Below are 13655 nucleotides of genomic sequence, written 5' to 3' on the forward strand. Positions count from 1 at the left end.
CTGGCCTGACATTAAGTTGACCCCACAGCAGAATGTAGAAAGGGCAAGGCAGGAAGGGACTAGGGATAAGGCATATCCTTTAAGGCAAGCTCCCAGGGATCCACTTTCTCCAACTAGACTCAGCTTCTAATGTTCCATCTGATGCTAAGTCACAATATATGGATAATGATGCAGTTAGCCTCTCCATGGACCACACCTTTCACACTCCAGCCTTTGAAGTCATTTGATTTCCAACTCATAACCCTTAATGCTTTGCTTTGAAGATCGGATGGTTTATTCCCTTAAATGTATTTTAGTTCTAAGGTATTTAGGTTTGAACAGTTATAGGTGTTTATGGTCCACACCATATTCTGGTTTGTGGCATAGATATCTACTGTCTACTGAATGTGCTGTGCACATGGACGAAACAGAAGTATTTATATGTTCACTGCTTGAGTCACCTTTGGTCTCTGATTCTGAAACACAACCACAGGTCCATGTATTAAATAAAGGCTTAGTCTCCAGCCTTTGGAGCCAGTAAAGGTGGCTTTAGAGGTAGTTCCAAGGGAGAGGAATTTAGGCCCTTGGAAGTATGACCTCAAAGGGTCACTGTTCATGTCTCCTTCTGCTTCAGTCATTATGATGTGAGTGGCTTTGCTTTGCTGTGTGCTCCCTGCAATAAACTTACATTACCACAGGACCAAAGCAATGGTACCAACCAACCACGTCCCAGGACCCCTAAGACTGAACAAGATTCATCCTTCCTCCTCTGTCTCATCTTAGCTGTTATGTCACATGACAGAAAGCCTACAGTCCTTTGTGCATAAGATATACTGGGAATAGATATATAACCTGGAATGAAGGAAGGGAGCAGGTCTAAGGTTCCTTGGGAACTCTCCCTCTGTAGATATTATTTTTCCACCAGTTAGCAGTAGAAAGTACGGAATACGAGACTGGCTGGGACTTGAACTTCACTCAGGGCCCCTGGATCTCTATATGAATGACAAAGACTATTAAAGATAATTTTGAGGTTCTTTCAGATATGAAACTTGGTAATTCCTCAGTAGTATAAGTTTTCTTGCTGGGAGTGGTAATGCCTTTATTCCCAGCACTGGGAAGCAGAAGTAGGTGGATCTCTGTGAGTTCAAGGCCAGTGGTCTACAGAGAGAGTTTCAGAACAGCAAGGGCTATGTAGAGACCCCATCTACACACACACACACACACACACACACACACACACACACACACACAAGAGTTGTCTTCTGTGACACTAGTGCATACAATTGTATATGTTCCCCTGAGCTATCTATCACAAATCAAGAGCCATAACTGTTTTCCCTGATAGAAAGAGGCGTGGCAAGTATAAGCCTGGAGGAATTTTCTTGAGTGCCTAGACTTGGACACTCAGCCCACACAGACTCCCACTCGTTGCCACTTATGCAACCTTGTGGAAGGCCTGTTTTCTGTAGGAGGTACTCCTCTTTAGAGCACTTCCTCTCTTTTTCATCTGTCTCTCTGTTTTCACCTTTGGTGACAGACCAGGCAGACAGAAGTATAAAAGATGTGTATTTAATAATTCTCTTGTATGGTTTCAAGCCTTCTTTAACAAAATGTAGTACAGAGAAGGTGATCCGAGGTCCAGGGAGGCCGTGTTTGACAAAGAAGTGTGGGGAGGGCGCTGGTGAGAAGTGTTCTTTGCCATCCAAGCTTCACCCCTCAAGGCTCTATTTCAAAGAGCATGGCCCCATTTTCTTCCATAAGTCTCTGTGTGAGCCGGGGTGAAACTCAGTGGTAGAGCATTTACCTAACATATATGAGCATCTGAGTTTGATCTCTAGCACCCTGAAAACAAACAGAACTCGCAAAGCCCAGAAGTCTCTGCATATTTCAAGGAAGATTTGCTTTTGTTGCCTTAACTAATATTTTGTCCACAGTCTTGAGATCTAAAATCCAGATGCAGAGAACTTGAAATGGAAATCAGGCAGTGATTAAGCCAAACTTGCTGTGTGGCACAGAATAAAGGGAGGGGATTCAGAAGTACAGTGAGCTGAAGACAATCCTGTGGAGAATTTCCCATGTAGGTTCACTAAAGGATGTCACACAATGCAGAGACCTGAGTCTCTGAACAGTAGCCAGAGACGGAAGTAGGTGTCCACTGTCAGGACACAAATGGGTTTGTTTGCACTCACCTTCTGGATCTTTCTTATTCCAATTCAGGATTTCCTGACCTTGATGTGGTTGGCAATGGGAGTTGGGTAAATTCTTAGTCAGTGAGATATGTTGAATATAATCTCTGAGCTCTTTCCTCTAGACACCAGTGACCCTGTTATCCCTCTTCCTTTAGTTGTGACAATCAGTCTCTCCACATTGCCAACTATCACATGGGGAATAAGAAGGAGGACATCACCCTGGTTTACTCCCAGTGTTATGGGGGGTGGAAGTTGAAGTTACAGCTCTCCATGCAGGATAGAAAGTAGAAACTTCAAACTTTATGATGACATAAGGCCACATAGCAAGATGAAGACAGCACCTTACCCTGGGCCAATTCACAAATCAGCATCATCTGAGAAATAACAGGGCATTTGTTTGCTCAAGGGAGAAGTTATTCGGATTATTTGGAAAATCAGCATCATTCAACTATTTTGTTTTCCCTAAATTTATGATCAACCTCCCTATATGTTTGGCATTTGTCAGGTGGGAGGAGACGCCAAAGCACTTTTGAAAGCATCCTAATGAGAAGTGAATCACTGGGCCTGTCACTCAAACACTGCCACCGCCGAGTGGTGAAGTGGTGGCTGATTAGCAGCTTTTCACAGCGTGCACTATGGTTTAATGTGCAGAATATGAAATGAGTATATGGCAATGGAAACCATCCAGGAACACTCAGAGCGACATCATTAACAGCCCATCCTCACGCAGGAGCTGATGGGTAAGAGGAGGTCCCTGAGACCCAGGAAAACACCCACCCCAACACACATTGTAACAGCACGCTTACTACACTCTAGTTTGGTTGAATTATTTTCTAGGTCCATCTTGTTCTTATCAGAGGCATCTGTGGGTTGCTTTTGTTTTCCTTTTGCATCTTGTTCCTGTCTGTTCACTCCAGACTTCTAGACATGAATTCATTTTCTTCTAGAAATATAAAACTAGGTCATGTCTTGTGGAAAATATTTCTGTAGATCCCTGGGATTCTGAAAGAACACAATAAGATACCATGATAGACAGTTGGCTGATGTTTACTGAGAACCCAGAGTCTTCGTTCCCTAGTCTTTGTGTTAGTGTACTTCCTGTTTCAAAATGGGCTTATTTTTCTGTATTCTGCTGTTCTACTGTGGCCTGCAGACCACAGTCCATAGTCTGTGGTCTGCGCTGGAAGGATGATGGCTTAAATTTTATTCTAAAAGAAGACCCTGCAGTTCTAGTCTCAGGAGAGAAGTGGGTCCTCAGAGCAATAGACATGGCAGGTTTCTGGGGTGAGGTTGGAAGACACCATCTGCCTCTATTCCTAGCTGGAGGGTGTGGGACCTAATGCATTATAGCCAATAATAGTGTGTGTCTGAAGTAACAATCTGTCCCTTTACTTTAGAAATCTTAGTGAAGAACAAAAACAAAAACAAAAAACCTGAATTAAACCAAACCAAGCCAAGCCAAGCCAAACCAAGCCAAACCAAACCAAACCAAACCAAACCAAACCAAACCAAACCAAACCAAAAACCTCAAACAAAAATCTATTTGGTTTAAAGTTATTCTTCAGTAGAGAAAGCTACTTTCTACAGAGAACAAAGTGGCAGCTGAGCATGTATGCAACTCTGCACGTGCTATGTGTGAACATCCCCTCTTACATATATGACACGACTTTTTACAAAGCTGAAAGTTATTGCTCCAAGGGTATAAGAAAAAAGGACAAATAAACTATACTCTACAGGCCATGCTATCTAGTTGCTGCTTATTAAAAACCAAACAACTCATTTATAGTGAAAGCAGGAATCAGGGGAGGGAGATAGAGTTCCTCTTTCTACCTGTCAAATCCCTAAGGAGCAGTTTCTTGGGGGACATCTCCCTCTGCAGAGAGCTATGGGGTCAGAAATGATGGCAGCTGACAGGTTCTCTTACGTAGAGTCCACTTCTTACACCACACTGTCTTATGAGCTTAGAAAACAGCAGAAGGGAAGATAAGAAACAAATGCACAGGTCTTGCCTGCCTCCAGATCTTAACTATCTGGGCAAGGAACACACAGTGCTCGGAGCAGATAGGATGTGCCTATACACATGCCAGGTGAGTGCGGGCTTCAGGGCCCTCAGGAAATGGGGCTTAGGCTGAAAAGCATTTCTCTGCAAAGGATAAAAGAACACATGGATATGAACTGCTATAGAATAAATTTCCCAGAAGGGGCAGGGAGGGAGCGAACAATGTCAGAAGAGGTGTGTGTGTGTGTGTGTGTGTGTGTGTGTGGCGTGCTGTATTTCAGAGAAGATAGAGGACTGTGGTTGCTCAGCTGGAGACAGTAGCTCTGATGACTTGTGTCTAGACCCTTTCTGGGTTCCAGAGCAAGGAGACCCCAGAGGGAAACAGTGTACTTTCATTCTTGTGAGAGAGAGAAATGAGACAGAGAGAGAGAGAGAGAGAGAGAGAGAGAGAGAGAGAGAGACAGAGAGAGACAGAGAGAGACACAGAGACACAGAGACACAGAGACAGAGAGACAGAGGAAGGTGCAAACATAAGGATTTAGAACTAGACTTTGGGTTAAAGAAGTCACTTAGTGGTTAAGAGCCCTGGTTGCTCTTCCAGGGGATGCAGATTGGATTCTCAGCACTCACATGGTGGCTCACAACTGCCTATAGCCCCTGTTCCAGGGAACCTGATACACTCTTCTGGTCTATGGGCACCAAGTACACATGTGAGGCATAGACACACACATGGCAAAACACCCATGTACATAAAATAATAAAATACAGAATTTTAAATTAGAATTAGCTTGGATATAAGATGATACAAATGGATCAGTCTGAGAGAGCCCTGTGGGCTCCATGGCAACAGCTGACATGAGGGATAGAGGACAGTCAGAATGAAACCACTGGCCCTGTGAGCCTCAGGAAACCTCAGCTCATGTGGGAGCTGACCAGATCGCCACAGCCCACTGCTGTGCAAACTTTACTTGCAGTAGAACATTTAGACGGGAATGTCCAGTCAGTAATTGGAGCCAGAGAACACATCTCAGCAGGAGGGCTAGCTGGTGAGTCACCAGGGCCCAAGGTGGAAGGACTAGGGTTGGGGTGGGGAAAAGATCGTTTACCCAGGGATTACATACCCTCATTGTGAATAACAGTAAAGCCCAGGGTTATTAGTCAGGGCTAAACAGTTCTTACTTACTCTTTGAAAAGGTAATTTTGAATCCATTAATGACTCAGCAAATGAATAGGTGTTTGAAATTACATAAATGGTTGGATTGTGTGGAGTTGGTTTTCGTATCTGCCAATTAGGTCTCTGCCCTTAGTTAGTGCTGGACACTAAAAACCTTTGCCTTTCACAACTCTAGGACAAAGTCCTTGACCTAACATCAGTGCATCGTCCTCCCTGTGGCTGGTGTCGAAGGCTGTCTGACTCTGTTTCCTAACAATTAGTCTAGGGCAGGAGAAACGGCGAGGCTACTAAGAACGCTGCTGGCTACTACCCATCCAGCGTACTCTCTGTGCTTTTACCTCACCTGTTGTACCAGTAACTTTGCATGCTTTTGTGTGGCCAAGGCCCCTCATCTTAGCATTAGGCAACAGGAGAGAGCTAGGAGTGCCCAGCCAGCCACAAAGACTGAAGAAACACACAGGGAGTGCCCGGAGTTCAGCAGCTGCAGCTGACTACGCCTTTTGACTTCTGAATCTGTAAAAAGACAGGAAAAAAGTTCAGAGACACAGAGAGGCTGGATGTCCACTTCACTGACGAGGATCGAGCACCTGAAAAATGGAGCAATTGATTCTTAACAAGGCGATTTTGTTCCACTGCCCCTTCCACCCGTTTAGACTCAGAGGTTTCCTGGTCTATGGAGCAAAGTCCACTCTGTGGCCATCTCAGTGAGGATGTGGCCAATAGGAAGGCTACACCAATGAAGCCGTTCCTACGGTTAATATAGGAAAATGAAGCTAAGCAACTGGCCCTAGACAGTCCCTTGATTTTGGAGTACAGGTTCCCCAGGCAGCGGTGTTTACAGGTTTGTGCAATCAGATTTCATCAGGCCTCTATAAAATGATACAGAAGTATCAATTTCACCATCTAGTCCCTTCTCCCTAGACAGTCCAATTTCACATCACTATTTCAGCTCTGTCACGCAGTAGGCGTGTGACTTCAGTAACTAACTCAATACACATTTGCTCCATTCTTTTTCCTCTACAAAAAATAGCTAAAATAAGAATAGCCTATCTCACAGGGTTCTTATGAGAGCTCATGAGTGACTTAGAACAATGCCTGGCATACAGCCACTCAATAAGTGTTAGCTGCAAACAACAAATAAAAATAGAGCCACCCAAGCCCAATAGGAAAACGGACACTGAAAGGTTATACACCCAGGGATCCCGTCTCGTAGAATGAAATATATAGAATAGGGCTGCAGCCTCCCAGGCCTGCAAGTACCAGGCATCTCTGCCTGCATCCTCCGTGGGTGTTTGAAGAGAAACATCTCTAAACCATTATCTTCTCTCCCCTCGTGTTGCTTCTGTGTCCCTGTTTTGTTGGTACAGCTATCAGATTCCTAGACATCCTGGATAGTGATATCAAACTCATTCTTGCTGTTAATTTTCTTGACGTTCACATTTGGTGTATCAAGATCCATAGGTTTGCTCCCAGGGTCTAAATCACCAGTCTGGGAGCACATAGGGAGAGACCCATGGCTCCAGCTGTATATATAGGGGAGGATGGCATTGTCAGGCATAGGTGGGAGAGGAAGTCCTTGGTCCAGTGAAGGCCGGATGCCCCAGGGCGGGGGGGAATTTGTGGGTGGGGAGATGGGAGTGGGCGGGTGTGTGGGGGCACATCCTCATAGAAGCAGGAGGAGGGGGGATAGGATAGGGGGTTCCTGGGTGGGTGGGTGGGGGATTGGGGGAAGGGGATCACATCTGAAATGTAAATAAAATAACCAATAAAAGAAAATATAGGTTGGTTTGTTTGCTTGTTTTTATTTAAGCAACTTTTGATTTTTTTCTCTTTCCTTTTTCTTATGCTCACAATTCCTCCCTGCCACTGCCACAGGCTCCTGATTTCAAGCCTTCTTAACCTCTCATTTTCTCCATCTTTATGAGCTAACTTGAATTTTTCGTCCCTACTGCTCCACTCTAGTCACAATTAACTCTTTCTTAGAGGCTCCATATTAATACTGGGATTAAGTTTTTAATGATATTTGTACCATTTACCTAAGTATCTCATGGGCTTTTTAAAGTACTATGAACATACTTGGCACAAGTATCCAGGATGATTAGTACTCTGCTGTGTGCTGTCAAAGTGAGGTTCTACCTCCCAGCCCCAATCTACCAAAAATAAGACACTGACTCAAAATATATTTGCAAATAGCTCGACCATGTAGCTATGCTCTTCTCTGACTAGAATCATAGCTTAGGAGAATCCATTTATTTTAATCTACATTTTTCCACATGTCTATTTACCTGTGCTCAGGTACCATGTGCCTGTCTCTTCACATCTTCCTGGGTGGATCTCCTGCCTCGCTCTATCCCAGAATTCTCTCTCTTCCTGGATGTCCTGCCTCCTATTTCCTGCCTAAGTCATAGGCCATCAGATTTATTATTGACAGGTGCCACATCCATGCAGACATAAGATATTCTGTATTGAATGTGCATTTACTATATTTAATTCATGTTGTCCATTTGTTATCTATGTCATCAATGGACACTTCAGGCTTCTATTTCCTTGACTGTTATAAATAGTATTACTATTGCCATAAGCTTTCAAATATTTATCTAAGACTTTTTTTTAATAGACCTAAAAGTATAATTGTCAGATGATGTGGCTAGTCTATTTTTAGAGCATACTATTTTCTGTTGATTGCATCATGTGTACATATGTACAAACACATGAAAAACATGCACATGCATGTTATATGCATACCAAAATGAAAAAGCACACATATGGAAAATGGAGACAGGCAACAAGAATCAGCTGTTTGTGTCTAGAGACGTGATCCTGTGGAAGACTGCTTGCCTAGTATGCACAAGGCCCCGGGTCTGACTGTCTAGCCCCCAAACCCAAAACCTTTAAAATTCAGCTATTTAATTTTTTGTTAAGTTATAAGATTTCTTTATATGTCTTAACATCCTATTAGGTATGTAATTTGCCATTCCATAGATTAACTTTCATTAACATAATTTTAATAAAAACATAAGATGTTATGAATATAATTTATTCAGTTAAACTCAGTCATCCTCTGTCAGATACTGAAAATGTACAAACATACTATATATACATATATATACATATGCATATATATATGCATATAAGTATATATATGTATATATATACATATATATATATGCATTGCTATAGATTTGGTATTGACAGGAACTTCTCATGGCAAACTTCACCCTCTGAGAAGAGGATTCAGTGAAGCATAAGGACCCACACCATGGAAGCCCCAGCTGAGTCTGGCTCTTCTTGGAACTGGCTTCCTCCTAGGTTTGGCATGCACTAAAAGTATTGCAGGCAGGTGAGGGTGACTAAGACAGGCTGCTAAGAGGCCACTTCAGTGTAGGCTTTTCAGATTTTCCTGAATAGTGGTCAGTCTTAGTCAACATTGGTGAGATCAGCATCCAGTCCCATGATGCTGAGTAAGACTGAGTCAGAGGGTAGGTCTTTGATCTTCAGATTCAAAATCTTCTCAAGAGTAAGTTGGGATCTCGTGATTTTGGAAGAATTTAGGATGTAGTATATCAGTCAAACATGTCCCAGTTGCCAAATAATCATTGCGTCTCTACACTGCACCCAAGTAGCCCCCCTGAGTTAGGAAGAGCCTCTGAATCCTAAAGCTCTCCAAAAAAAACCAGGGTGTGGGGTGGGGAGAAGATGAGATTAAATCAGCTAATGCCTTTTTGGAGGGAGGAAGTTGAGATAGTGTCTCTCTCTGGGTAGCTCTAGGTAGCCTAGAACTCACTTTGTAGATCAGGCTAGTCTCAAATTCCCAGAGATCCACTTGCCTTCTGAGGGCTGGGATTAAAGATATGCATCACATGCCAGTCTCACTCACCGTTTTTAGTCGATACGCTATAAGTATTGTGTAGTGTTAGGCTTTGATTACAAAGATCAGTGCCAACTAGAATTACATTCAAAATCTCCAGCACAGCGGTTCCTTAGCATTCCTAATGCTGCAACCCTTTAATACAATTTCTTATGTGTGGTGATCCCAGTCATAAAATTATTTTGTTGCTACTTTGTAATTATAATTTTTCCTGTTTTGAATCATAATATAAAATCTGATATACAGAATATCTGATATGTAACCCCTGTGAAAGGATTGTTTGACTTCCCACCAAAGGGGTCGTGACCCACAGGTTGAGAACCACTGCTCTAGAGGCTCTGGCAGACTAGAGATTTTTGTACCCTGGTATGTATTAGATAAATGTGGTTTTAATTGACATATCATTTTCTTTCTAATGATACATGTAGAAAACATGGAGAGGCCTACAGGTGTATTTAGGAATAGAGAGCTTGACTAGTATCCCCCAGATCCTGGGTTTCATCTCCAGCATCATGGGAAGCCTCAGAAGACCCACCTGTCACTTTGATGTCCCCGGTGGCTTTGGCAATGTCGTTTTCAATCATACAGGAGTATGTGTTGTTGATTGTGACATTGTAGAGGACAGATACGACCTTCATGGTCACATTCTCAGAGTTCAACTCGAAGCTGGTATTGGAGACTTCTGAGAAGTTGGCTCCTTGGTCAACCTGAGATGCCCAGGCCACTGTAGGCTGGGGGAACCACCGAGGAGCCTCGCAACGTAAACTCTCTGAACTGGCATTATAGTCCACATTTATCTCTGGCATACTGAAGGCTGCAGGGTCAAAGGTCAAAAGGGATAAGTGTCAGGGGGAGATAGATTAGACAAAAAAAAAAAAGCCATACGTGCTAGGTCTTTTTTGGTTGGTTGGTTTGGGTTTTGTTTGTTTGTTTGTTTGTTTGTTTTTTGAGACAGGGTTTCTCTGTGTAGCTCTGGTTGTCCTGGAACTCACTCTGTAGACCAGGCTAGCCTTGAACTCACAGAGATCTGCCTGCCTCTGACTCTGGGATCAAAGGCATGTGCCACTACCACCCAGCTAAAGTGCTGGGTCTTAAAAACATAAAACAATCACTTCTATCACTGAAGTGACTCAACACATCCTCACAGAAGTGTTTGTGTGAGGCCCATTATGCTGTGGACATAGCTTTCTCATAGCATCACTATGTATTATAACCCTTTGCCCAGTACCACAAACTCCTGGGGCCTGACTTTCATGTATATTAGCATTACGATAATCTTCATGTAAAAGGAGCTCAGTGATCATGGAAGAAGAAGGAAGAGGGGGAGGAGGAGGAGGAGGAGGAGGAGGAGGAGGAGGAGGAGGAGGAGGAGGAGTCTCTTTCCTTAGGACAATAGGGTCTTGGAAGGCTTCTGAGTCTTATGTTTTGAGGTAAAGAGGGAAGGGTAATAAGAAAGAACAAACAACATTCATCTTTCACCACAGAAGGCCTATTCACAGGCCTTGGCACCATAGGGATTTGAAGTTTGTTTGGGTAGAGATTTTAGCTCTGATATCCATGAATAGAATGGTAGGTATTTGTTGTATTCTAAGAAATGCTACTCATTAAAGTAACACTTGGAAATTAAGATATCCTTTCTCCTCTATCCAGGCAGAGTGACACTTGCAGAAAGTGTTAGGGCTCTGGGCTTATTATTATGGCAGAAAGGCAGTCCACAATTAATATTTTAAGATATTGTTGTGATGATGATGATGATGAAGATGATTGTGAAGGTACATGTGCCACAGCATACCCGTGAAGCTTGGAGGGTAGTTTTGGAGAGCTGGTTCTTCCCTCCACCTTTACATGATATGGTTGTTTGGATGAGAATGGCTTCCATAAGCTCATAAGCCTGGTGGAACTGCTTGGGAAGGACTAGAAGGTGTGGCTTTGTTGGAGGAGATGTGTCACTGGGGATGGGGTTTGAGGTTTCAAATGCTCACACCATTCCAAGCTAGTTCTCTCTCTCTCTCTCTCTCTCTCTCTCTCTCTCTCTCTCTCTCTCTCTCTCTGTCTCTCTCTCTGTCTCATGCCTTTGACTCAGATGTAAACTCTCAAATACTGTTCCAGCTCCATGCCTGCTTGCCTGCTGCCTTGTTCCCTGCCATGATGGTATGGATTCATCCCCTAAAACTGTAACACCCATACCTTGATCATGGTGTCTCTGGAGTAATTGAAAAATTACTAAGACACTTGGGTTCCAGGGATCAAACTCAGGCTGACAGGTTTGAACATCAAGTTTCTTTACCTGCTGAGTCATCTTGCTAGGCCCCCAGGCAGTCAGCAACTTATTAAGCCATTTAGCTGCTTCTTTGCTCAGGGCTAGGCTGGTGCAGAGTGAGAATTAAAGGATTTTTTTTTTTTACCTTGCTATTGCTTGTTTGTTTCTGACACAGTTTCACATAGACCAGGCTGGCCTTGAACTCCCCACAGAGCCAAGGATGACAGGAGTACCTGATCCCCTTGCCTTCAGTGTCCCATGCTGAGGATATAGACGTCCTGCTCTTTACCTTACTCCCAGCAAGCCTGCACACAGTAAAGGAGAGGAGATGCACGTGCTTGGAGCCGGGACGGAACGGGTTTTTAGGAGATAATGTGGGAAATGAGTCTTGAGCATACACCTTGTACCAGAAGTACAACCTAGATATTAATCCATTCAGTGCCGCCATAACTCTGTGGTTATCTGTGATGATATCTATGCTAAAACTTTAAAATTTTGGAATTATTTTACTTTGACTAATTTCTTTAAAAAGGTGTATTTATTTTTATTTTATATATTTGAACGTTTGCCTGCATATGTACATGTGTACTGTGTGCATGCCTTGCCTGCAGAGGCCGGAATCCCCTGGAGCTGGAATTACAGATGGTTGTGATCTGCGTGTGCATGCCGGGAATCAAACCCCCGTCCTCTGGAAGAAGAGCCAGTGCTCTTAACCACTGGGCCATCTTTCCAGGCTCTCCTATTTTACTAATTTTTAGAAAAGTTAACATACAAATAGATTTCATTATGTGAACAACTTTAAATTTACATATAAGTTCCAAAGACAGAATTCTGCAAGAGAGAATTCCTGTACATTTTCCAGTCTGTTTCCTCTAATGTAGCAGGTTAAATGGTCATTGTATCTTGAAACTGAGAAACCAGCGTTTCTGTTAACTATACTTCAGGCTTGATTTGTATTTTACCCATTAACATTGTTTTTCCTGTTGCTGTTCCAGAATCTAATCTTTATGTTTTCAGTAATTGTGTTGCCTCAGGGCCTTATAGACTGTGACATTTTCTCAGTCTTTCCATACTCTTTATGGCTCTCACAATTTGAATACCTGGTCAGGTAAAGTGTAGGGTGCCTTTCTACTGGGACTTACATGATGTTCTTCTCATTGTTAGAGGTGGAGAAGACGGTGGTAGGGAAAAGTTCCCCCATCAGGATGGCATGCCAGGAGGTACGTGCTCTCCACACACAACTGCTGATGATGGGAGGGGGCATTGGTTAGGTGTGTTTGAAAGGTGACTTCACTACTCCAACATATCCTGACAGGGCAGAATGGGAGCGCTAAGTGTCACCTCTGCCTCTGACTCTAGGGCTATGCGTTGTAGAATTACATATACCCAGGAGGTATTCAAGGAAGTCCTTCAAAGACTAGGGGAGTACAGGCTAGTTTCTGCTTCCTACAAGGCCCCTTTCACCTTTGCCATGAGGGCTTCTTATCCTTCTCTCATGTGTGTTGGGGTGTGGTCTTTTTCTTCCTGTGAACCCCTCAACTGTTCCATTTCTCCTTCCCTTAGGTGTTCTTTGTTATACGTTAGTAATTGGTACCCCTGTGCAGACCTTCAGTTCTGTAATCGCTATACTAGAAGCGCTGTGAAAGGAGGGGTGGTCACGTTTGCTTATTAACAATCTTCATATGCTTCATCGCATCTATCTGAGTCCCTCATATATACATTCAGAAAACATCTAGTAGATGGCGTTGGCACAGAGGTGTGGGTTTCAATGGGGCTGTATTACTGAGTTTGTATTAACAGCATTAGTTTGGTTGGTTCTTGTTTTGGATCTCTCCTAAAATGTCTCTCATCAGGAGTCTCTGGAGGGACTGATTTCAGATGAGGGCCCAGGCCTCATTAGTATAGAAATATTCTGGGACAGACTGTGAGCTTTTCCTATTAGCAATGGTAGGGTCTACTTTCAAAAGACCACGTTCATTAACTAGGGGTGGTGCTCCCTATCTTTCATCTTAGTAATTGGGAGGCAGAGGTAGGCAGGTCTCTGTGAGCTTGACAGTTAACTTAGTCTACTTAGTGAGCTGCAGGCCAGCTAAGGCAACATAGAGAGACCCTCTACACCCTGGAGGGAGAGAGGGAGGGAGAGAGAGAGAGAGAGAGAGAGAGAGAGAGAGAGAGAGAGAGAGAGA

At 43.4% G+C, this 13655-nt stretch overlaps 1 protein-coding gene across 1 annotated transcript in view; it reads right to left on the minus strand.

The window, feature by feature from the left end:
* Positions 1–1539: 1539 nt before the first annotated feature.
* Positions 1540–13655, minus strand: part of Vtcn1 (V-set domain containing T cell activation inhibitor 1) — a 62743-nt gene continuing 50627 nt past the window's right edge. The window contains exons 4-6 of the mRNA XM_028753039.1: positions 9745–10023; positions 5685–5854; positions 1540–3170 (exon numbers count right to left, since the gene is read on the minus strand). Of these exons, the coding sequence (XP_028608872.1) occupies positions 5730–5854; positions 9745–10023 (404 nt within the window). The 3' untranslated portion in view covers positions 1540–3170; positions 5685–5729. The remainder of the gene's footprint in view (positions 3171–5684; positions 5855–9744; positions 10024–13655) is intronic.

The sequence above is a fragment of the Grammomys surdaster genome, unplaced genomic scaffold, assembly GCF_004785775.1.
Source record: "Grammomys surdaster isolate TR1022 unplaced genomic scaffold, NIH_TR_1.0 125941, whole genome shotgun sequence".
NCBI classification, from domain to species: Eukaryota; Metazoa; Chordata; class Mammalia; order Rodentia; family Muridae; genus Grammomys; species Grammomys surdaster.